Source organism: Apteryx mantelli, chromosome 3 (assembly GCF_036417845.1).
Source record: "Apteryx mantelli isolate bAptMan1 chromosome 3, bAptMan1.hap1, whole genome shotgun sequence".
Classification (NCBI taxonomy): Eukaryota; Metazoa; Chordata; class Aves; order Apterygiformes; family Apterygidae; genus Apteryx; species Apteryx mantelli.
The window spans coordinates 137,140,098-137,165,379 of record NC_089980.1 but is presented as its reverse complement, the minus strand read 5'-3'; the positions used below and the strand labels follow the sequence as shown (position 1 = coordinate 137,165,379).

General features: G+C 45.2%; 1 protein-coding gene across 1 annotated transcript; it reads left to right on the top strand.

Moving 5' to 3' along the window:
* Positions 1-1,695: 1,695 nt before the first annotated feature.
* On the top strand, positions 1,696-18,893 carry PRSS55 (serine protease 55). Its single transcript, XM_067294868.1, has 5 exons — positions 1,696-1,820; positions 3,409-3,586; positions 4,537-4,784; positions 7,366-7,508; positions 18,591-18,893. Exons 1-5 carry the CDS (start codon positions 1,766-1,768, stop codon positions 18,891-18,893), a joined length of 927 nt encoding a protein of 308 aa, XP_067150969.1. The 5' UTR covers positions 1,696-1,765.
* The last annotated feature ends 6,389 nt before the right edge of the window (positions 18,894-25,282 follow it).

Sequence of the window (25,282 nt, the reverse complement as noted above, 5' to 3'; positions counted from 1 at the left end):
TGGCTGTCTTTGGGGCACTCCTCTCCATACTTTGGTTTAACGTGGCTTCCCACTCACTGTCTAGGTTTCTAGGCTCATTCAGGCCCCAAACTATTCCCTTGAGCCCAAATGTTTCCTCTAAGCACCCCAATCCTGTTTCAAGCCTGGAGCAACTAAATTTGTGCCTCAGATATTCAGTCTTTGGGCTCATAAATCCACTGCTAAAGTCCTGCGTGGTTTATCCAAAGACAGGCAACAACAAATTATCCCTCCGGAATACTTTGCTCCTCGGCTGGCACTTAGCTGATTCCAGTCTCAAAAGCAAGACGAAACATATCCTTTTAGCAGGGTTATACCTGGGACAAGCTTGAGAAGAGTTACCTCTGGCAGGATTGCCATGTGAGGCTCTTTCTGGAGATGCCCCAAAATGTTCCCACATCACACTTGGGATTTTTGGTTGCTATAGGAACCGAATGCCTGTTGTTAACATGTTGTGCCACTGAATTGTTCTGTTGTGCACTGTCAAGGAAACCAGCACTTTCATCTAATTTCGTAGGCATGGGGTGACATAAAAGCGAAGAAGAGAGGAGAATAGTCTGACTTTCCTCCTATGCCTTTTCAGCCTCTGCGTAATTCAGACTTCAGAGGGAGAACTCCTGATTTCCTCCGATGTACAAGGCAAAACATTTCATACACTGAATCACTCAGATGCTCATAAAATGCTGCTCAGTTCCCTTCTGTCCTTTCTCCTCCTTTCTCTCCTATTCCGTGCTAGAGTTATTGTCTTCGAACAGAGTGGAAAGTCCTGAAGAACGGACCGTTCTGTCCTGAATATAGCAGGGCTCAGCTCTGAATCTGGTTGAGGTTTTTAAGTCCTGCCCTAATGAAAATAAAGTGTCAGGATTTATAAATCAACATAGATAGGTCCATTGATGCCAAAATTGGCCCACACCAATGTATTATGCCCCCCCAAATTAATTATGAAATCACTCGAGGGTGGAATTTTGGTCCTGTACCCATTGCAGTTGTTGCTGAAGGTACAAATAGTACCTGGGCTAAAATCTGTAAAGGTGGAATGTCAGTGATTCGGCTTAATGGATTGACTTTGTAAGTTGGGTTTTGGCCTTGCAAGATATCCTCGCCCACAATTCACCAGGAAGAAGGGGGTGGCTGCCTGAATGTCTTTCTTTGACAGCATAGTCTTGATTCAGCACTATTTGAAACTTATCCTACCACAGAGCTGCCTCTTCCTTCTGGGAACATACAGATGGTCTAAACGAAAAAGAGAAAATTCTTTCAAAGTTTGATAAAGTTCAGCACTTCTCAGAGTCAAAGAAAAAACTGACACAGGACCAGCAGCTAAGGTCTTTGGAGAGAGAATATTGTTCAAGAAACAAAAAAAAGTTATAGCACCCAGCTCATGAAGTCCAACATTACGATATCTGATGAAATTTAGTCCAGGATCCAGGTAGGACTTCCACCTCTGTCCTATCCCTATCATCAGTAAAGCAAATCTCAAACCTCTTGGAAATTGCTAAGCGGTGGCCAGCACGGCGTGACCTTTCCTTTGTCACCTTAGAAAGGATAATATTCAGCTGTGACGTCAGCAGAAACAAGTGGATTGTGTGATGTCACATCTGTCAGTGAGGAATATCCTGGTTGCCTCTAGCAGAGGGACTTGTTGCCTTTGGTGAGAATACGGCATGGGAGCAATGCCCTGAGGTGTCTGCAGAAGTCTCCCTGCTCTGAACATGGTGGAAGAGCGTTGGATTAGAATGGGATTAAAATGTTGGTCCTTACCGTCTGGCTTTTAACGCCTCTAATCAGTAGCATCCATGCAGGTAAGTGGATTATTATAAGCAAACTTTCCTGTTCTCAGTTACAGTATAGTGACTCCATAGCCTTAGTACAAGTGAGAAGAGACACAGGTCCTGGTGTATGGGCTACCAGCTCCTGGGTGCCCTGCTCCAAGCTGAAGTTTTCAGTACTTTCTGCTGGAAAAGACCTTCCAGATGTGAGCCGCATGCATGTGAATATTGGTATTCGCTTTTCCAACTGTGTAGTAATTTCCACAGACACGGGGAGGCAGTGAGGTACAGACTGCTATGTCCAGTGAACTCTCACATTTGTAGTGCATTTGAAGAAATTACGTTCAGTGCTTTTTCCCCTAGCTGCTTTCATTACCATAGACACGCATGATTTCCAGCCTCTGGGATATATATCCTTTGATGCAGGATAGCTAATCAGCTGAAGCTGTGGTCCTTCTAACTATAGGTGGAATTTATCTTACCAAACTTTAGCCAGCTAAAAACCTCATGTCTAATCTAACCTAAGAGGTATATTCATCTCTAAGTGGAGATTTTGTTCCATCTATCAGAGATGCCTATCTTAGAACGGGATGAATCATCTTCTAAAGGTACCTCACTCTCTCCATTAACTGCAAAAATGGGCTTGCTTACACTAGATTTTTATCTTTTAGATGACTAAAATTTAGGTGAGATAAATGCAACTCAGACAACTAACTCAAGCCTTTGAGGGGAAATAGCAAGTGGGAAATGAGAGGTATTATTGCCAGCATCTTTCTTGTTAGTGAATATTGTGTCCAATTCTGGTGTCCAGTCCTCAAAAATAATGTTGATAAAGTAGAAAAGATTCCAAGAAGACATGGAAAGATGAATCATATTCTGGAATGACTGCCTTACTGTGAGAGACTAAATGTACTCAGTTTAGTTATCAAAGAAATGGTTATGAAAGAAGTGATCACAATTTATAAATGCATATATGAATGAGAATGAAAATTCTGGTTAAAGGGGTCCTTAAACTCAATGAAAAAGATCGCATAAGATCCAGGGGATGGAAACTGCAACTGGATTAATCAGACTAGATTATCACAGCCTCCACCAGCTGAACTCTTTTGAACAAGACTGAATGTCTTGACAATAGCGTTATCTTCATCTTGACTTACTGCTTGATGCATAAACTAACTGGTGAAATTCTCCAGCTCCCACTATGCAGAAGAACCCCCTCCAAAAAGCAGAACCAAACCCCATTACCTACATCCCCTTTCCTTCTAGCTGGGGCACTGGAGCATTTGAAGTCTCCATGAACTGCGGTGTCTAGACCACATTTCTAGAGGCAGCAGTGGATGCTCCCTTTCTTTGGACAGCTTATTTGCTTGCCCAGCTGCAACTGTGGTACAGCCCAGATGCATGAAATGCTTGTTGCAAACAGGCTTGGCTAAGACCAGGCAGAACTCTGTGAGGCATACAAAATCCACCCAAGAAGTGATGAAAACTGACCTGGGTTGAATAGCTGGTGGTACCCAAGCAAGCCAGTTTAATGCATGCTTTAATGCATGCTTTGATGCATGAGGATGTTATGCTCACCTACGGTCCTGGTTCTTAACAACGTGCCATGTCTTGTGCTTAGAGTGTGGCTTCAGACCGTCTCAGGGGATTGGCGAAAGGATCATAGGGGGGGCAGATGCTGAGGCTGGTGATTTCCCCTGGCAAGTGAGCATCCAGAGCAAAGGGAAACATTTCTGTGGTGGCACCATCATCAGCAGCTGGTGGATTTTAACCGCGGCGCATTGCTTTGTGAAAGAGCTGTGAGTACCCGTGCGAAGCGAGGCCAGCTAGGGCGCGCTCCCCAGGCTCAGCGGGGGAGGCACTGTGGGGTGATAACACTTCTCCCCACGAGTGTAGGGTATGTATGAGCTTGGGATCAAGCATAAAGTACACGGAGCTAGTGGCTGAGCGAAGAGAGAGAGGGACCTGAACATAGGAATCACCTCCTTTGGTGAAAACAGGCCCATTTTTGATCGGGGATGGCTTTACAACAAAAAAAGTACACAAACCTGCATAGCCAGGAGATGCAGGAGGGGGATATTTTGAAGGATGGTATGAGCAGTCTAGTATAAATGCTCATGATGTTGTGCTGATGCCCCCCTTTCCTCCATAATCAGTTCCTGTATGCCTACACAGTTTGGAATAATATGAAAAAAGCAGGTGTATTCCATTCTGGCTTATTCTAACCCCAAAATTACCTCTGCTGTCGTATAGCAAACACCTTCACCTCGCAGAGGATCTGATATAAATCCAACAGTTTCTGGATAAATCACCCCATGCAATGCCCAGCGGCAGAATCCAGCCCCCTGTGAGCCCCCCTCCGAAATACGGCGGGTTCGAGAGCGGGACTGCATGGTGACAAATGGCCTGCGGCAGCCGAGCTGCAGCAGCTGGCTGGTGGCAGCGCGGTCCAGAGCAGCCAGCCCAGGACACAATGATCCCGAACAACCAGCCTGCTCCATCTGTTCGTTAGTGCCTGGGCTATTTATAACTTCTGTACATTCATGTTCCGCCTCCGCACCTCTTTTCCCCTGAAAATTAGCTCTTGGCTAAAAGTGAGGGTGGATTTCTGTGATATTTATAGCTAACACTACTGCTGCAACTTGCTGACCACCACCCTACTCTACTGAAGAGGAGAAGGCATCAACCTTTGCAACACGAAGTCTTCGTGTTTTCTCATACATAAATTGCTTCTCTTTCGTTTACTAAGGCCACCAGATCTCAGTGTTGTGGTGGGGGGAGTAGACCTCAGCCACAAACTGGAAAACAAAAAGCTGAACAGCTTGATTCTCCACGAAAACTTTGACAGTGAGAGCCTGGAAAATGATATTGCTTTGATCCTGCTTGACTCTCCCATCCAATTCAATGAACAGAAAATGCCCATCTGCTTGCCCTTCATAAGCGACCTCCACGTATGGAAAGACTGCTGGGTTGCTGGATGGGGCACCACCCTTGCAGGTGAGAGGCTGTTGGGAGATGTATTTGCTAATGAAGGCTGGTATGTATTCATTTAAAGCAGAAGTTCTTCCCTGGGAGGGATTGCCATGCTGACTTCAATCCCTTTCTTCTTTGTAAACACATCCAGACCCTTTCAACCTCTTCACATCCACCAGTTCTGAGTTCAGCACAGGAACCAATCACCTCCTGAGCCCCCAGAGAAAAGTACCTGGTATTCTGAGCACATACGCTCAGGCTGAAAGCTTAAAAGCCCATCTTTGCTCTCCAAGAACTCAGCTTTCTTGCTTGTATTTTTCAGCACCCAAAGTTAGACAAGCCCCACACTGGTGGGCAAGTTATGCTGCGTCTGAAGTAGTCTGGAGGTCTAGGGTTGTCCTTGGGTTAATGCCTCCATGAACCAGATTGATTGAACGGATTCTGGCCAGCCCTCTTCATTCGTTTAAGAGAGCAGGTTGCCATTGCTAATTGCTCTGGTTTAAGCCCTAATGAAAGTTGCTCTGACACTGAATGTGACCCAAGATGTCTATCCTGAACAAATGTCAGCAAATGGGTAATGGGCTATTTCATTATTGGAAAGAGGTAATCGGGACATTGTGGGCAGTGTTTAAGCCTTGGGGCTTTAACAGACCTTCCTGGGATATAGTTAGTTACAGTGCCATTTAATCCTTGTTACTCAATATTGTAGGGGTATTAACTCCCTTCTGAACCTCTACATTTTCCTTCCTGCCCTTCATTTGCCTCACATAACAGTAAAACACAGCACAACACCATGTTATAGTTGTCAAACTCTCCTTTTTCACCAAGGTTACATGCTCTTAGAAACCAAAAAGGAAGGGGCTATTGCAGAGTTATGGCATAACTTGGCAGGACTGCAGCATTTTTGGAGGCTCTGGCTTTGGGGCTGCATCTGAGGGGAACATAACCGTCCCCCCCCCCCATTTTCTTCAGTGTCATGGACTCCAGAAGCACAAGGACTTCCTCAGACTTTGATCCTCATTTGACAGTGGGTTTCCGTAGCTGCTCTTCTTTAATTAGCCTCTTGGCAAAATGCTTGGTGCAGAGGTCTCATTTTGCTGGCAACAGATGATTTTGCTTTGGAGAATCTCTCTGTAATCTAAATTGCACCCTGTGAGAGGTCAATCCAGCTGGCCCTTGCACCCACCCCTTCTATTGGGGAGACATTTCAGAAGAAGCTGAGTCTGGTGGGAGGGATGTACGATGGTGTAATATTGGCCATACCAAAAACTAGTGGTCTCTACTAGGGACTGCGCCCTTGAGCACTAAACACCAATGCAAATAAATGCAACTAACGGGCCACCAAGTGAGCCCTTCTGCTCAAAATGAATCCCACCTTGACATTTTGCTGAGTGATGTTGGGTGCAATCCCACTCCCTCTGAATGACGCGTTGCTCCTGGGTGGGGGAAAATGGGTCATTTCTCGTCTCTACCAGCCTTCTGTTGATGGGCATCTCTCAAATGGCATCTCATGTGACAGATGGCAGCTGACTCTCCTTCGACTGCAGTCAGTTAGACATCAAGTCACATGGAGCCACCTCCATGGAGATGCCTATGTAAAAGCATTTTAATCTGTGGGCTGCCTTCTGTGAAGGTATCACATGTTAGTTGGGAAAGAGACATGACACCTTCCTAGCTTTTAGATACTACCTCTGAGTCCCTCTTTCCTGAAGGTGCAAGGAGGAGGTAGGCCAGTGAAATATGGAAGAAGGAGTGAGTTTCTGAAAAATCTATGGGTCTTCCCTGAGCAGCAACATCTCCCAAAAGTCAGTTTTATCCTTCAGATTCAGATTCATTTTGAAGAGAAACGTGGGTGAAATGAGTGGGTTTTCCATGTAGCCATGAATATTTTTGGTCTCGTCCTTGCTTGCTGTTGCACCCTGTGATTTCTATTTTTCCATCTCAAGGAAGAACAAAATGGTTGTTTCCATTGTGTCCTGCTGTCCTGAGTACCACTTTGGGAACGGTATGGCCAGTCTCCTGGGTGAGGCATGGCCTCACAGGCCCCCAGGAAAGGATGATGCTAGCGAGGAGAACAAGATCTTCTGTTCCAGGGGAGGCTCGATGGACTTGGCTCCTTGGTCTGGGCCCCCCGCACTGAGTCCCCTAGAAACATGAGTGAGACACCAGAGCAGTGCAGTGCACCTCATCTCAGAGCATCACCAACACCAGAGGGATAAGTGGTTCCTTTGGGGGAACTTCCAGCTGTGACATATCCCAGAGTTTATCTGCAAAAATAAGTGACTTTTTAATCCTGTTTAGCCAGCCTCCATTCCCCTGGATTTTGGCTTTCCCCATTAACACCTTCTTCCCACCGCACTCTATCTACCCTCCTGGCCAGGAGCACAAACTTTTCCTTGCCAACGTTAGGCAGCCCCTGTAAGCCCCCATGACCTCAAGACCGTACCGTTGTGCCCTGCGACCCTCTTGCCTCAAGATGCTTTAGAAATTCAGCTGAAAGCAGTCCCTTGGGCTAGAGTCCTGCTGTGGTTTCACCCGTAACAGCGTGATGTTCGGCAGGGTTTGCTAATCCCCAACCCCCTCCCTTCTCTCACTCGCCGGCTAGGGATCTCGGCGTCAGCATCCCAGGTGCTGCAGAAAGTGGAGATGAAGCTGATCAGCAGGGAGCAGTGCTTGGAGTGGATCCCGCAGCTAGCAGACAGCATGCTGTGCGCTGGCCTCGAGGAAGGAGGAAAAGACGCCTGCCAGGTAAAGTAAACAGGCTCCGGGGCTGTCGTGCTGCCCACGGGGGTGCAGATAAATTCAAAAAGAGAAGTGCCTTTGCTTCAGGAATGAACATTGATCCTTCCCACGGTTTCCTGGGGTTGCTAATGCTTCTCTACGGGAGACCAGGGCAGGAAACTCAGGGCTCAAGCAACTGGCTGAGTGCCTTGGTGCATAGTAAATGCGTATCGACCCGGCTAGCGGGTGTGCGGGTCTCTTGGGGTTGGGAGGAAGCCACAGGTCTGTGGATGCATCCCTGCGGGGACCGAAACACCTTGTCGAGCTGACAGACCTCACCACGCACGTTCTCCCCCCGACCTGACTCCCTCCTGCAGCGGGAGAGACGCGTTTCCTCAGGAAGGGAAATAGCCAGCTGCAAGGAGGGAGAGGGAGGCGAGCGGTTCCCGAGAAGTCCCTTGGATGGTCCCTTGGCTGGCTTCAGGCAAAGGGGTTTGGACTTGCGTCTCATGGCAATTTAAGAACCTGCCAGTTGCTGCTGCCAAGCTGTGCAGCAGCTGGGGTGATGGGAGCAGAGGTCTCCCGACCCCGCAGAGAGGGCTCAGCACGGCCCTGGCTGGTTCCTCCTCCTGCTTGGTTTCCCCTCAGCCTTGTGCATGGCAGCGCTGCTCTATCTTGAGATAAAATACAGGAAAGAGAAAGGAAAATTTGTTTAGTAGGGTCAAAGAAGAAGAACTGGCTGGGAAATTCAACTCAGGAGCTTATTAGAAACTTTCTCCTCGTGAGGTCTTGGCTCTGATCCAAAGGTCCTTCAATACCATGGCAGGTTTGTCCGTGAGTACCAGAACTAGAGGAGTCTGATTGCAATGAATCTGTGGCATGGGATGATGAACTGCAACCCAGTTATAATGAGTTCAAGCTGTAGTTGATATCAGAGACTGCTCAGGGGAGAGAGCTGACACCAACACCCAAATGAGGAAAAAACCTCACTCAGAATTTGTGCCTTCGGAATATATACCACCACCAGGATTTCCATCCTGATGCCAGATAAAGTCTGAAAGCCAAAAGAAGCCTTTGCTTGCATGACATCTAACCCCTAATCCCTTCTCCCAGTGCTGAATAAGGGCTGAGCTCCCCCTGCAGCCTCTCCTTCACTGGAAACAGGCCTAAGGCATCTCTCCTTCGCTCACCCAATTGCATGACATGTTGGAAACCAGCCAACAGCTTTCTTAGAAGCGAGTGTGTGTGTTTGCAGGGGGACAGATGGTCAGACACGTGTGCACAGCTTCATCCTGTAGGAGTCATTCACTCAGGGAACCAAACCAACGACCAGGACCAAGAGCTGTCCCCTGCCCTGTGGGCGAGGACAGCGGGACGCAGGAGTCAGGGACCGCAGGCTGCAATGCTGCTGAGAGCTGGAGCCCTTAGCCGGGCAGCAAAGGGGAGGCTCTGCTTTGCAAAATCATTCTTTGATTAGCCAGAGAGCATCTGTCTCTGGAGCCATTCATCTAGTGACTTTCACCTCCATTAAATTCAATCAAAAATTTTAAAAAGAAAACTGCCACAGGATAACATTAACATGATTAAAGAATGCACTTCCCAGCCCAGCCTTAAGCTCTGCATCTGAATTATGCTGGTGAAACAGCAAGAGCGCTTGTGCCCAACAAGATGAATCTCCCGTATTCGAAAAGCTGACAAGGGTGCTATTTTGATCTACGGTATGTTAGAGTAGACTGAGAAATGAAGTGGAAATCTGAGCTTTCCAAGCAGTGGAAGTGTACAAAGATTATATGTGTGATAATGCTCATAAACCAGCAACTGCCCACTTTTAGTGGCGGTTTGTCCAGGCAGAAATGTCTTGCAACCTGAAATAATGAGAACAAGACAGAAACATACCCTAGGCTAGAACTGGAGCTGTTCAAGGGTGAAACAGATGACATGATTCTTCTTCAGAATTTGCTGATTTGCTGGAAAGGGACACATTTTGCTGATGGACAATTTTCTGGGAAGTGCTGAGTGAATTCAGACAGGGAAGCAGACCCGTTTTGGCCTTGTGAGACTGGTTGAGAAGGCTGATGGCTTGCCCATACTCGGGTGACTGAAAGGGCGCTGGGGGACCAGTTACAAACCTGATGCTTCTTCTGCAGCATAGAAGTCCTCTGCACTTGATAGGTAGCAAAGCACACTGTAGAAAGTGCAATCTATTGAACTATACTATTCCATAAAGATTTCTTAAACGTTCTGGGTTTTGTGTCAAATGAAAATGAGATTTCAAAATAACAAAACCCTCTACAAAGTGGATATGATTTCTTTGAATAGCTCTGCAGGAAATCTATCCTACCACATCTACTTGGATATGACCCTCACGCATGTCTGGGGCACCCAGATAGGATTAGAAATGTAAACATTTGAGACTGGGGTTTAAACATGGTTGGATGGCTGAGATAAGCTCTGGGTGATGAGGTGATGAAAGAAATATGGCTTTTACATATTAAACCCCTAGTCCTGTTTCAAAATTTAGATCCAGCCCATGTACCTGGAAACAGGCATAGGAGGGAGGAATCTTTTTTTCCTATTTAGTCAAACTTACAGGTACTCCCCTATCCAAATTCTAGATCCAATCATTTATGGATTTTGGAGACTCTCTGATCTACCTATTACCTATTGCCGATATGACATAACAGTCAGTGGTAGACGAGGAAAAACTTTTCATGAAGAAAAACTTCTTCACTGTGAGGGTGACAGAGCACTGGCACAGGTTGCCCAGAGAGGTTGTGGAGTCTCCTTCTCTGGAGATATTCAAAACGCGCCTGGATGCAATCCTGTGCAAGGTGCTCTAGGTGACCCTGCTTGAGCAGGGGAGTTGGACTAGATGATCTCCAGAGGTCCCTGCCAACCTCAACCATTCTGTGATTCTGTGATTCTGTGAAGCTGAACTCACGCATCAGTCCATATGGGCAGATACACTTGAGTGAACTGTTGATACTGTCGAAGAGGCAGAGCAACTCCGAGCACAGTTTTCATCCAGAAAAATTCATTCAGCTCTCCCAAGTGGTTCCCAGACACAGTTCAAGAGTTAGATGGGCCAGGAACCATCTACAATAACCACTTTGCATTCAAGTACTCCAGTTTAGAGGTTGAGACTTCTGGTCAGAGACCTCTGGTCAGAGACCAAGCCATGCCAATATCGAGTTTGCTGGTGTAGACATGGTCAGCGTAAACCAAGAAGCAATGCACAGCACAGGCTCCAGAGCTGTCTGGACATGAACTAGGCATAAACCTTATGTTAACCTTTCCTGAGCTCTGCTGAGAATCAGGATACACTTGTTCATGTTCAGAGCCAGGCTAAGATGGACAGGTTGCATCTAGACCCATTTTAAGCTCACGTGTTCCCGAGCTGGGGCCAATGGATTACCATGACAGGTCTCTGCCTTGCGTGCCGTTTGTGTGCTAGATTTTCCCCATTGCATTTAGTCTTTGCAAGCTATTTTGCACAAGTAACTAGAGCCACGCAGATAGGTGTGGCCTTCACTGAGGCCTCATTCAAAAGTTTTATCCTACTGACCCCTGCCTTAATACCCACTCGACAACAGATCGTGAATAGAAAAGCTCAGACTTTTCACCAGCTGCAATCATGTACTAGGATGAGGGCCTGACTAATCTGCGGATCACTGACTATGTTTCTATAATAAGTCAAGGAGATTGAATAGCAGAGCTCCCAAGTATTTGTACTTCAAAAAAATCCATTCACTTCAAAAACAAAATCTATTGTATACCAATTCCCTAACGGTTCTTCAGACAAATATATGGATTGACTGTGAATTAACACTAACAGGATCTGTAATTGACTTATAGTTCTATTTAGTCAGAAACATTAGCATTAATGGATGTTCATGGAGTACAAGTGCTAAAGAACAGACACTAGAGATGGCCGATGTGTTATTTTTTGTGTGCTACATTTCTTCCATGACCCCATGAACCACAATTTATATCTAATTCCTTGCTTTCTTAAGCATCTTTTGTTAGGCTCTGATGCAATGGTAACTTGAAACAATAATTAGAGTATAAGGGATTCACAAAGCAAATGCCTCTTCAGTGTCTTGCCTATCCAGACAAAATTCAGTAAATGGCCCAATTATATTTCAGAGAGTTTCTGCAAAAGAGGTCTGTGGGGGCAGTTCAGAAATGTGGTGATTAGGATGGAGTGTGTTCAGCTGGGAGTCACAGTTCACATATAGTTCAGGTCAGCAGCAGATGAAGGAGGGCCCAGGACCTGGCCTGACTTTCAGGGGAATGAATCATTGTGTGGCCATAAACAAGCAGTGGGATCGTTCCAGTTCAGCCTTGCCCTAGCCTCCTCCCTCTGTGTAGGGCTCGTCTGAGTCACTTGCTGAAGGTACCTACCCCCTTCCAGTGGTGATAGCAGGAGGTGATCATGGGCATCTCTGATAAATGTCATAAATGATGCTAGAATGCATCCAGGGCTCTGGATTTTCATTTTTTTTAGTTATGTGAAAAAGGCAGTGAAGGACCTCTTTCCTTCACCTGCAATATGTCCTGCCCACATATGCTGCAACCAGTTTGGAGAGAGACATTCATATTTACAGCACTTGGGATGCTCAGGGCTCTACTCACCCCCATGTAGCTGTAGCAGTAGCTGTAGCTGTTGACACCCTGTGTGAGATTTATCTGGTCCGACGCGAATGTCTCTTCTACAGCCATCTGAATCCAGCTAATCACCGGTGCTCCCTTTCCATCAATGGGGAGAAAAAAGAATTTCTGAAACGTGGGTCATCTGGACTGTTTTAACAGTCAGAGATGAGTGCTTATTGCTCCCCATTAACCAAACCCATTAACTAGCCCATTAACTAAAATCAAGTCCAGAGTGTCTAGCTCACAGGGAGATGCAAGGCTCCAAGGCAAGATGGTTGCCTGCACCTAAGTGTCTCGTGTCATTTTAGATGGCCCAAGTTATAACCCTGGCGTCCAGCTGCTGCCCATCTCAAACTGTGCCCCAGTGATGGTAATGGATTGTAATGGGAGCTCAGACACCTACGCTGGAAACGCCTAAGAGAGGTGATCAGTCTGGAGCCAAACTCAGCCCTCGTGTTCACACTTGATCTGTGTATAATAGTAAGTGTTAAACCCGTGCAGAAGTGGCAAAAGCTTTTGCATCCTTTTGCTGGTGCTAATGCAGCTTGAAAGCTGAAAAGGGAAGACTTGTGAAACAGAATTCTTTAAAAGTAGAAAGACGGCAAATGAAAATCAGGTCCTTACAGATAAATTATCAACTGGAGAAGCGCAGAAAAGGTCACAAACCTGGGAAACATACCTTGTAATGAATCCCTCAAGCTGTTCAAAATATCTGAAAAAAGGTTGAGAAATGGCGTGATTGCAGTAGGCACCTGTATGGAGAGTATCTGTATGAGGCCTGAGGTTATAGACCCTTCTGTCTAGCAGACACAGGGATCCTGGGGGCTAGGAGTTGAAGCTAACAACAGTTCAATCCAAAGTTATGTCTTACTGTTGTATCTTACCTTAATATTGAAGAAAGTGACCCACTTACCAGCCTTGTGATGGCTTCTATGTCACCGAACAATTATTAATATGACAGGGTGTTTTTTTGTTGTTGTTTTTTTTTTGTTTTTCATAAAAGACCCTGGTTTAAATAGGAAGGAATCCTGGGAAGCCCCAGAACGAAGCAATAGAAAAGCTTTTCGGGATTTACGGTGCGATAAATTTACCTCTGATGGGTACTTTTTATGTGCAGCTCGTAAGAATTAGAATATTTCCCCTCCACCCCATGAGTTTAGATAGCTTTCATCATTTGATCATTTTATGATATGGGCAGACAAGCGAACACATTCAAGCTATGGTGGCTTAATTCTTTAATCTATCAAAAACATTTCTTCCTAGTGCAAGGACCTGGGATGTTGATAACGTCCCACATCTTCTACTTTCTTCCTCTGGCACCCTACAGCTGTGGCTTTTGGTCCCTCAAACTGAAGCTCTTTGGTTTGCCATAGGGGGTCCAGAATTATTTTGTGTGCACTGTGAGTGAGGATGTGGGGAGCAGAACATCTCTGGATCCAGCTGAACAAAAAAACCCTATTGTGTGCTTGTCCTCAGAGTGGGGGAATGGACATGACGACTCAGAGGAACTGCTTCTCATTCGATTATAGTGAGTCAACACAGCTTTAAGGGAAAGTCATGACTCACAGATATATTCAAATTCTTTGAAGGAGTCGACAAGCATGTGGCAGAGGGTGATCCAGCTGATATAATGCGCTGAGATTTCCAAAATTCTTTTAACGAGATTTCTCACCAAAGACTTGCGGAGAAACTGAACTGTCATGAAGTAGAAGGATTTGTTTGAAAGGCAGGAAACGCAGAGGAAGGATTTGATAAGAGAAGGGTCTCACAAGAGGGATCGGGATCCCCAGTCATTGGGATCTGTGCAAGGAATTGTGCTGTTCAAGGAGGGCGAGTGCTGAGATGGTGAAGTTTGCTGATGCCACAATGTTATTTAGAGTGATCGAAGTTAAAACTGGCCATGAAGAGGTGCAGCAGGCTGTCATTATTCTGAGTGACTGGAGGTTAAAACAGCGGATGCAATTCATTCTTGATAAATGCAAAGCAGTGAATATAGGGAAAAGCAACTCCAGCTGTACACAGGCAATAATGGGCTCTAAACTAGCTATTACCATGTAAGAAGATCTCAGAATAACTGTGGATAGTCCTTCAAAAACATCAGCACAAGGCTCTGTGGAGGTCAAAAAGGCAATAAGAACATTATGAATTATTAGGAAAGGAACAGAGAGCAAAACAGAGCACATTGTTATGGCAGGGCACTAATCTTGGAGGCCTACATCTTGTACGTGGTGTGCAATTTCAGTCCACCTCATCTGAGAAAGAAGGTAGTAGTTTCAGAAAGGGAACAACGTAGAGTAAGAAGGGACATAGAATGGCTTTTGGATGAAAAGGGAATAACAGACCAGGATTCTGAAGCTCTAGAAAAAAACAGCTGATGGGGATATCATAGAGAATCAAGAACAGCAAGGAGAAGACAGTCAATAGTGATAAGTCACTACTGTTCAAAACAGATGGAGTAGGGGCATCCAATGGCAGTATTGTATCAGGCAGCAGATTTGAAACAAAGAGAAGGAAGTATTTTTTCATCCAACAGATAATTAAACTATGGAATTCACTGACCAGGATGTTGTGGGTATTTATCCTAAGGGATAAATGGATTCAAAAAGCAATTAAATAACTTCCTGGATGAAGATCTCTCTAAGGCTATTAACCACTGTGATGTAAATACAACTCTGTAAATATTTGCCCTGCTTCTCATTCCCCTTCCCCGAGCACTTGCTACAGACGACTGTCAGAGACAGGAGTTTGGGCCACATGGGGCTTTGGTCAGATGCATTACGACTGTCTTTAAGTCAGCACCACAGTAGTTATTAATGGACCCGGATGACACCCATGTGGACTAGAGCAGTCTTGGTCTCCCATTTATTTTCCAGCAAGGGGACAGAGGGTCAGAGTAGCTGAAGGACCCTACCAGAGATATCAAACAGAGCCCAGAGGCACCATGAAAGGAGTCCAACCACCTTAGCCCAGGGCAAATACTCTGTGTTGCCTGGTTCATCTTCAGTACCTGCATGCTAAAAATGACCATGGCCTCCTTCCTGCCACCTTCGTCTAAAGATTGTGTGGTCATAGTGAAATAATTGTAGAAATCATCTGTTTTCAAAAGCCTTTACTTCCTGCAGCCAGGGCAGCTCTAATGGCAAATGTTATTCACATGCTGATTCCCTCCAATTTACACAGAGCTTACCAGCACGAAAATGAAACCAGCAATGACTTGCAAGGATTGTGTATCCATCTAATGAGTATCAGACGGGTTGTTCTCCCTCCCCCAGAGCTTTTCCCACCTAAGAAGATTTATGTGGCTGAACGTGTTTGTTCTGATCAATTACCGCGTTGCAGACATGAATACAAATACGAAGGAAGAAGATTACACTCTTCATCCAAAGCCCACTGAAGGCAGCGGAAAGGCTCCTGATGTTCATGAAAAGACTTTGGATGCAGTAAAAAGGATGAAACTTTTGATCAGCTTCACTGAACAAAGTGCCTTGTTAGTCTGTGACAGTTCTTATACAACCCAGAACTATTTAGCAGCTCATATATCATCACCCTCAACTCTCCTAATGGGAGGATTAACATGCTGTTGTGGAAGGCATGAGTTCAGCACCAGATCTAATTTGATGTGGTTGGTTTTTGCTCACCCTCACGTTGACAAGAAACATGCAACAGAAGCAAAGATGCTATTTTTAATTATTTTGCTGTCCAGAAACTTGGCACTTGGACTGAAGAGCAGTAGTAGATATCTGGTGTGTGTTGCTGATCAGAAGTATTTCACTACCAGGATACAGGAGGCTGAAATTTGAAAGCAGCATTTAATAAGTTCTTCGATCTTTAGAGTCATTAACCTGAACATTCATTAAATTAGTGGTACTGGAGACATCACAGAGCTGAGATAATTGTACTAGCCCAGAAAGCTTGTTATTCCCACATCCTCTCCTACACAAGGCTGGAAAGTCTCGGGCCAACATTTTTAAGAGCTTAAAGTGGATGCAGAGATTTTTAACAGTGTCCAAGAACTGAGTGTTTTTTTGCCTATCTTTAGTCCTATAAAAATCAGGCTATGATTCATCTGGGCTATTGATATAATTATACGAGAGAGATTATCACATGCATAGGATGATTTATCCCAATATATGATAGATATCTAAATTACACAGTCAAGGAAAATGGCACGTTAGCTGTCCAAGTTCTTTCGCCTCCATGCAGCAGACCTTCTCAGCCCATGTGGAAAGGGATCTGAAGCAAGATTTGGTTCTCAGGGCTTGCAGATTAGCGAAATGGATTTGCAGCTGCTGCCTGGTTTTCACAGTATTGCAGGACTCCCTCTCTCTGCAGGTTTTAAATTGCTTTCTGCAGCTGACGGTCCAGCAGGCCCTGCAGACAGCTCTCTCTTTCCTCACTGAAACATTGGCTGACTCCAGGCAGCACAACGGACCGGGCAAAGAACAAAACAAACACGGCTAAAGAGGCAAACAGGGAAAAGCAGATCTGATTTAAAAGGAAAATTGTGTGATCTATAGCTTTGAATACAGATTCCTGGCTCTGGCTCCTGGCTCTGCCATTGCCATGCAGAAATCACATCCCTTTTCTGCCTTGCTTTTCTCAGCTATAAAATACAATGAGACTTTCCCCTCGAGGATAGTCACGAGGCATCAGGCATTAACCGGTATCAAATCATTTAAGCGTCCTGGGAGAAGGGTCCTTCAGAAGTGTGAACAGCCTCCAGAACGGACAGCGAATCCCCCGCCGGGAAGGTTTTCGTCCTGCAGCTGGTGAACGGGGACCTGCCAGTATTCACATCTGGGGCACGGAGACCAGCCAGCGGGATGCACCCCGAGATATCTACGGTCAGGGTTGTCAGCCCTCGCTGCGTCATTGGCTCAGGAGCGGCTCCCACGCTCTTGCTTTCATTTATTATCTTTCTGCAGGAGGCTCAAAGCGCCTTCCTTTTACTACCAGCGTAATACGTTTGGCCTGTTCCTGCCCTCAGGGAATTAGCAGTAAAATTCCCAGTAATTTAATTGTCTGTGCAGCCTAGAAGATGTTCATTCATTCAAACAGGATGCCATAGCCAAGGACACTGATAACACAGGGGCCCAAGGTCACTGCAAGGTCACTTGTGCGATCCCCACAAATTCTTGGCCACAAGAGAGTCGGCAAATGTCTTTAGATCCTGTGTTTGTAAAGTGGCCAGTACAACCAGCTGAGGCGCAGACATGTAGCTGTAGTAAGAACAATTCAGCGAAAACAGTATTGAAAGTCAAAGCAACATTTGCTCTGCATTTATCTTCCCTCCCGTGTTCACTTTGAACAACAATAACAAAAAGAGGGAAAAAAATTAAAAATGATAAAAATCTTATGGGCCTGGACCCTCTATTTGCTGAAGCGAGTAGGAATTCTGCCATAACCTTCAGGGGCAGCAGATGAGTTGCACAGGAGACCACAAGCACTCCTTATTCATTAATTAATATGCATCAGCAGCTCAGGGAAGCTACCAGGAGAAAGTGGATTGTACACTGATGACAAAGATGCTTCTCAAACTGAGGCAAGAGAGGGAAGGACAATGTTTCCCAGGAAGGCTATCTTGGGAAATGTGTTTGTATTGAATTTTTGTACACCCCACGTAAACTATTGGAGACAAGCTAGTAAAAAGGTACAGCCCCAATGTAGAAGGTATTTCTGTGTTATTTAGAGCGGGGACTGCACAGCAATTAAGATGCACATCACTGTCAAGACAAAAAGCTGTACCTAGCTGGGTGCATTTTGATGCCTCCCAGAGGCTGGTTCTTCTTCTCCATTGGGTTGTATTCAGCGATTGCACACACAGGTTGTACGGGCAGCTGAAGGGAATCTTGACTTTCAAGCTGCCACAGCCAGCGAAAGGACTTTCCTCTTTCCAGGGTGGCTGCGATATGCATCTGCAGGCTTGCACACGTCGTGCGAGCAAAGGTCGCCCCTGCAGTAGAGAGCAAGCTTGCAGTGAATTTAGTGTGCTTACAAGAAGGGTTTGTCAGGCTTGGTGTTCAGCTCTCATTTAATTGCTGCAAAGTTAGCCCCCAGAGACAACAGTGGCAAGGATCCAGCACCTACCTGCCTAGGCTTTGCAGAGAAACCAAGGACTTGAATGAGCAGTCACAGCCGATATCCCCTTTTGCTCTCGGATGTTGTCTTTTGGTGACAGGATTCAAGCATCCCGCTGGGGCCTGGGAAAGATGTGGAAGAGTCTGAGAGGTTTTGAGAGTTTTGAGAGTTATTGCATTGAGCCATAACTTCCCATAGGTCTCCTCTTCTTACCTCCTTTTATTCTGTAGTTATCTCAGGTCTGAGCTGTGAAATTTGGCGCCTCCAAGCCCTCACGAGCTCTCAGTGGTGTTTGATTTTCCCGTTCAGCCTCTGGGAGGCAGCTGCTATCAGAGACCTGAGGTTTGATCCCGCTGTAATGTCATTTTTATGCCCTAGGGGGACAGCGGGGGAGCTCTGGTTTGCACCCATGGGAATACCATGAAGTGGTTCGCCGTCGGCATCGTCAGCTGGGGAGAAGGTTGTGGAGAAAAGCAAAGCCCTGGGATCTACACGGATGTTTACAGCTACCTCGACTGGATCCAGGTGGAGACAGCCAGAGATGGGAAGCCCTTTATCCCAGGAGGCATGGAAAATACTGCAAACAACTTTCATGTTCCTTCCAGTGCTAAGGCGCAGCTGGAGTTTCTTGAGTCTCCTCTCCTTTTGTTTATCTATTTTTTAGCAATTAGATTACTCTAGAGAAGATTTTTCAAAACATAATAAAAGTCAGGACTATTGTCTCGTCCTTCTTTTGCCAGTGAGCCATATATTTTGTTTTGGGTCAGCCTGCTCCAGCTTACTGACGTGGATGTAGACGCCAAAATGAGAGATGCCGTGGGGAGCGATGGAGAGGCCGGAGAAATTAAACGAGAGCAAGGACCCAAGAAAGAGCGGCCATGATCCTCTGGAAAGCCTGTACTATCCACGCCGGTGGGTCAGGTCAGGCACAGTTATCTGCTAAGTAGAGAGCTCAGATGCAAGGTCAAGATGTGGCATCTGAAGGATTTACTCCCCTCTGAAAGCTGAAACTTGAGGAAACATCTTAGCTCACCCAACTGTGAATTAGCTTAGGTGTTGGCAGGACAGGACTGGGGTAAGATAGCTTACAGCTAATTATTAGGGGGGCTAATGTTATATCTTACAGCTGGAGCAAGCTAAGAGCATGATCAGGTGAGATGTCAAGCTGCAGGAGCATGGCTGCTCGTCAAATTCTTCACTATGTCCCTATGCCAGAAACAAGGCAGGAAAGGTACTGCCTGGTGCTGGCCATCAACGGCAGGACTACAATACTGGTGTTTGAAAGTGTAGCTTAATATAACCAGTCAGGCTTATTTATGTGGATTGCCAGTGTTGGGTTTTGTTCATTAAAGACACTAGAGCAAAATTTGGCTGCCTGGAGAGAACTACCCTGAAAATCTACAAAAGCCCCTTGGTTTGGTAATTAGCCCAGATCCCTGAGTACACGGGTTCTGAACCCCAAATAGGGAGTATCTGGCTGCTTTCTCTGGGCTCGAACACAACCTGAATTCGAGCTCTTTTTCCTTTATCCTCCAGCCAGGCAGGCTCTCTGTGCGCTGCGCAGAGTGGCTGATAAATACCGTGCAAACAAAAGGCAAACAAAAAGCAAATAGCATTTTGCTCTATGACAGAGGCCTATTACTTGCATTTCTGAGATGTCCAGTTCCCAGTGAAACCAGCCTGGGCTGGGACTGAGCTGGTCCTTCGTGCAACGCCGTCCTATACTCTCCAACAGCAAAGTGCATTGCAAAATGCTCTTTGGTTCTCTCAAGGAGGTTGCTTTCCTTGAAAGTGATGGGGAAGGAAGCATGCAGCAAGGTCTCCTTCATGTCCCACCTTTGCAATGGCATAAAAGCACCCGTAATTTGCAGCAGTGATAAAACTCAGTGAATGTGCAATGGGACAGAACCTCACAAATTGGTTTTAATTACCTTGATACTTTCTGGCTAGCTGGTGGAGAAGCCTTGTAAATGAGAATTAATTCATCTACCTTAAGCTAATGCAAACCCATCTTGGCATAAAAGTCAGACTTTATTTTCTGTGTTATCTGAGCAGAAAATAATGCTTAATTATTATTAGTTCTGAGTAATGCTTATGAAAATTGCTCCACATTAATTTCACATGGCTGACTGGCTAATGGATACATAAGGGTCTTGTAACTCTTTGCAAAAAGACTAATAAAAGCTAAAAACAAGGGGAATATATTACTTTAGCAGCTATTAGTAGTAGACAGTGTCTGCTGGCATTAATACTTATATTTATTTTCCTTTCTATTAATAATATATCAACAGATTCTAGAAGCTATGGCAGGGGCTGGACGTCAGGAAATATTTCCTAATGCTGCAATCTATTCAGCTACAGAATTGTTTCCCCCAAAGGAAATGAGAGATGTCCTCCCGCTTGAATTATTTTAATGTAGTGATTGTATAAAGCACTCTTGCCTAGAGCACATGGCACAGAAAAAGCCTGCGCTTACAGGGAACTGCAAAAAGACCCACTAGGTCTTTTCCATCAGTAGCATTTGCAAGCTGATAATGGTCTATGTTAAATGAAGGCAATGCTACTTAGTGGTTATAGCAGGACACTGCGGCTATGGGTTTTGGTCTGTTCTGCTGCTCATTTGCTGGATGGCCTTGGGGAGATTCAGTTTGTGCCTTTTGCCTCAGTTTCCCTACTTGTAAATTGAGACAACAAAAATGATTCACTTTGCTGTATGGAAACATCCGTTCTGCAAATAAAAATCAGCTATGTAGCTACACAATAATAAATAGCAAAGAGGCCTTCTTCTCGCTATTTAAAACATTGCTGAGATAATCATTTTAAAATCAATTCATCTTTGCTACTACATACACTGTTCAATAGTTTGGGTGAGAATGGAAATGTTTCTCTGATATTTCTGTGCAGTAAATAGGTCTGATGAAAATATGCTGATGAACATATTTCTTTTCAAAAGTATTTGTGTTTTGAGAGAGCACATCACCTTGGATTATGGTTTTGATGTTGGAGTCATACAAAATCAAAATGCAATAAATCAGTTTGTCATTAACATTTCAATGTGAGCCATTAATTTTTTAAGCCTTATACCATTTTTATACTATGTTTGCTATGTCATTTTATTCAGTATTTTTGGCTTTAGATCATCCAAATGGAAGTTTCCAGATGGAACTATTTCAGCTTTCCTGTTTCAGGATATAGTTTGGGATGCTGATTTTTCACTTAGTTTTCAGCTCGTTTCCTATTGTTCCTTCCCTCTTACCTTCTTCATCTCCAGTTGAACCAATGGAGAACACAGAGTGGGAACAAGCAGCTTGCAGAAAAGAAATGTGTCTCTTGCAATATCCTTTGCTCAGTGAGCAAAGCTGGCTAAAATAAAACAACAGGCTGCTGCATGGAGCATGGTGATTCAAAGCAATGCACCAAAATACAGATTTTGTTCCTCAGCACTGCATCTTTAGCAGTAAATGTCAGAAGAGAAGCAGGCTATGAGAATGCTTAAAGTCTTGGGGTAACGTCCACAAGAGGGCTGACAGAAAGAAACAGGAATATATGGGTACTCAAGGAGAGAAGTGGTGTCTGGAAAGAGTGAAGATGTAGCAGAAGTGAGGCCCTGCTCGTACTTTTTCCTAAGGAGGCAAGAACAACACCTGCCGTGAGCACTGAAGGCAGCAAGTTAAAAGTCAATGTAGCAAAATATTTTTTCACTTAGTTATGCAGGAAAGAACAACTGCATATACGTGTGTTTCCTGGCCTGCTTCATCCCAGCTGGCCATTTGCAACCATGTTTAAGCAGAGAGATGTAAGATTCAAAGATGATGGTGCTTCTGCAAGTTTGGTGGCAACAGCTAGTTGTGGATGAGAAGTGGTGTGGACTCCACGTCAGGAGGAGACTGGTGCAGCTCCATTTTGCAGAAAGACTAGATGTTGCACTTGTTGTAGAAGCATCAGTCCAAGGTCACCCAAAACCCCTGACGTGAACTCATTGCAGAAATCCAGCCTTTATTCAGGGCGGTGGTCCCAGAGTGCTCTTCCACCCCCCCTCCATAGATGTGACATGGGTGATCCGAAGACAAAGCAGATCCCAGTGTGATTCTTTTATGGAAAAAGAGAGACGTCTCATTTTCCCCTTTTCCATCATGTGCTTCCTCACAGGAGCGAGACACAATGAAAAGCACAGGCTTGTCTTCTCTGGCTCCCTTTAGCATCCTGGGCAGCTCTCTGCCCCTCTGAAGTGAGGGTAGCGCATCGGCAGATGGCACACACAGCCTGTGACCGTGAACACTGGCATCCATTCGTCATTTCAAATACGCTGCATGAAGTGTTTTGACTTTGTGTGTGTCTTTAGACGTCTGAGTTCAATGCAAGCAAAATGTCAGAGGGCTTATTTCTCTCCAGCATGGGAAAAACTTTTGTGTCCCTCGTAGGCGATGAATGCGCTGTTGTCTGATCACAAACAGCACATGCGGGTGCGGTAAAGATAATTGGTCATCTCTTTAGTTGTGTCTTCTGTTTATAACAAAGTAGGTTAGAGCTGGAGACTAGAGGCCACAAAGGATCACCACCTGTTCCTACACTGGCTAGAGACTTCCTAAGTGGTCTTCTGGACAAGCCATTTTTCAGACTAAGGACTCAGTTTACCCATCTGTAAGCATGAGAATAATTAAAAGCTGGGGACTTCTCTTGAGATGTACCAGTTGCTGTATTGATTAACCACTCTTATTAACTATATTGAAGATAGCTGTGGGACAGAAAGCAGTATTGAACGGTACTAAGCAACTTGATTTGTTCAACAGCTGCGGAACTTGTTGGCTGTTAGACTGAAGAGTTGCTTTTAGTAGGTGGAATGGGGTATGGAGGTGAGCTTGGCTTTGGGATGAATACAGGCTGGAGGTGGGCAGACACCTGGCATGCCTAACCAACCAGATGGTATTCCTTAATTCATCCCTAAAACACAATCATGCCCTTCCCTGCTCCAGTATGAGGGATCTGCAGTGAGCAATCCCATCCTTTCTGTAGCATTTGCCATTATTGACCTTCAAGAGACACCTATTCCACTTGAAGAGCTTTGATTTCTATTCTTACTTTTTGAGCATTTCATTGCTCTCACCTTGAATGCAAGAGCACAAGCTGTGCTTGGCGTGGTGGCACCTGCAGGTATCCACTTGAGGGAAGCCAGTGGGGTTTGGATAGTACTGGATCTTGTGGCTGAGGACTGAACACTAGCTTAGGGGCACTAGTGAATCAAGTCTCTAAATAAAAAAAACAAACCATTTCAACCAAATGATTTCCCAAAGGACATCAAGTAACGCTGTGGCAGAGACCCAGTTAGAATCTAGATTGCTTGAGGTGCAGTCCTGATATATCTTCACTTGAACAGGCACAAGACATGTGGCCTGAGCTGCAAGATTTGGACACACATCTTGTTATCTTGGTGAGGGAGATGCAGCTTGTACCTTGCCATAGTGGATAGAGATGGATGTGCATCAGGACTGCAGGGAAATTCCTCTGTTTTTGGCTTATCTGGAAGTCCTGTGACAGCCCAATTACACTGCTGTTCATTGGTAGCTTGCCTAAGCCACTCTTGAACTGCTCAGGTGCTTCAAGAGCACCAGCTTGGCCACCTCTAGATAGATCATACTCCTCTGCTGTTCTAACATTGCTGTGCATAACTTCAGATGTTTATCAGGGCTTGCAAAACGAACCAGCCAGCAGCAACTGAGATCATAACATACTGCAGCATCACACAACATCTTCTGACTGAGTATTTCCAAGTATCTATATTCAAAGGATTTGCCACCCATGTCTTCTCTGAGAGGTGTCTCGTGCTTGTGAACACTTTTTGTATTCACAGTCGCTTGCTTTCTTCATTTCTCATCATGACTCATTGCTTCAAGAGCTTTTTAATATGCAATACACTTTCTTCCCACAGCCCGGACCACTAAATGATTTAGTATGCGGCTGCAGTGGAGATCATTGCTTTTGGCTCCTCCGCTGGGAAGGATGGACTTCAAGACAGCGCTGGAAAGTAAAAACTCTTGTCTTCCTCAAAACTTTTGAATTCATGATGAGTCTTAACGCTAACTCTGCAGACATTAATCACAACATAAGCAATTGCAGAGCCAGCCCACACACCTCCAAGCTTGGGGAATGAGGAGGAAAGGATGATACAGTGGCTGAGACAGTGCATGCAGACACAGGGGGCCTAAATTCAGTTCTGCAGCAGCCCTGTGAGATCCTAGAGGAGCTCTGTAGGGTTGCATTTGAAGAGGACTAGCTTTTGAAATTTGAGACAATAAATTGTGAGCCATCTGCAATTCATTTGGAGAACTACTGGGAGAAGAGAGCTTTATTCTTTGTCCCTTGTGCTTTGATCACAACAGGAGAGAATTTGAATGGGCTTGTGCTTTAGACATAGATGGGAAGGAATTTTCTCACCACTGATTTGAAGAACGTTTCTTTAGTCTTGAATGTATAAGAAACTTCTATCTTCTTGTTTGGGAAGAAGAGAGTGAGGTGAGGGTTTTGACTGAAGAGGGTCATCTCAAGCAAGAATTTTGGGAGCATCCTGGATCTGAACAGAATCATGGGAAGGGTCCAAGGGAACTGTAGAAATAGTCTGTTGCCTACAAGCACGAGTTTACAATCAATCCCTGAAACATGATGTGCTGGCCTGCTGGTATACATATTCTTTTATTGTCATAGTGCTAGTAATAGTGCATTGAAAATTTGCCCTGCTTTGCAAGTTTAGGCTGGAGACTGAAGCTAAAAGTGGTGTATGGAGCAGAAGGCTTTCTTGGGACAGAAGGGGACCCAAGAGTGATGCAGCAACTTCAGGGCACTAGGGAGGTGCTGAGAAACTTCTAGCTGGCTGAGTGTCACTGCCCCAGACACGCTCACAGCAAGTGCTGTGGAGGTGGAGTGGGAAGCCGGAGCTGGATGTGTATGGAAGCATAAAGAATCACAAAGTGTTTATTCAAGGCAGGCCTGATTGCTTGGTGCCTTCTGACAAGAGAGTCATTTTTCAGATGAGTGAGTGGCTGTCACTCAGTTTGCATGACTGGTAATATTAGAAC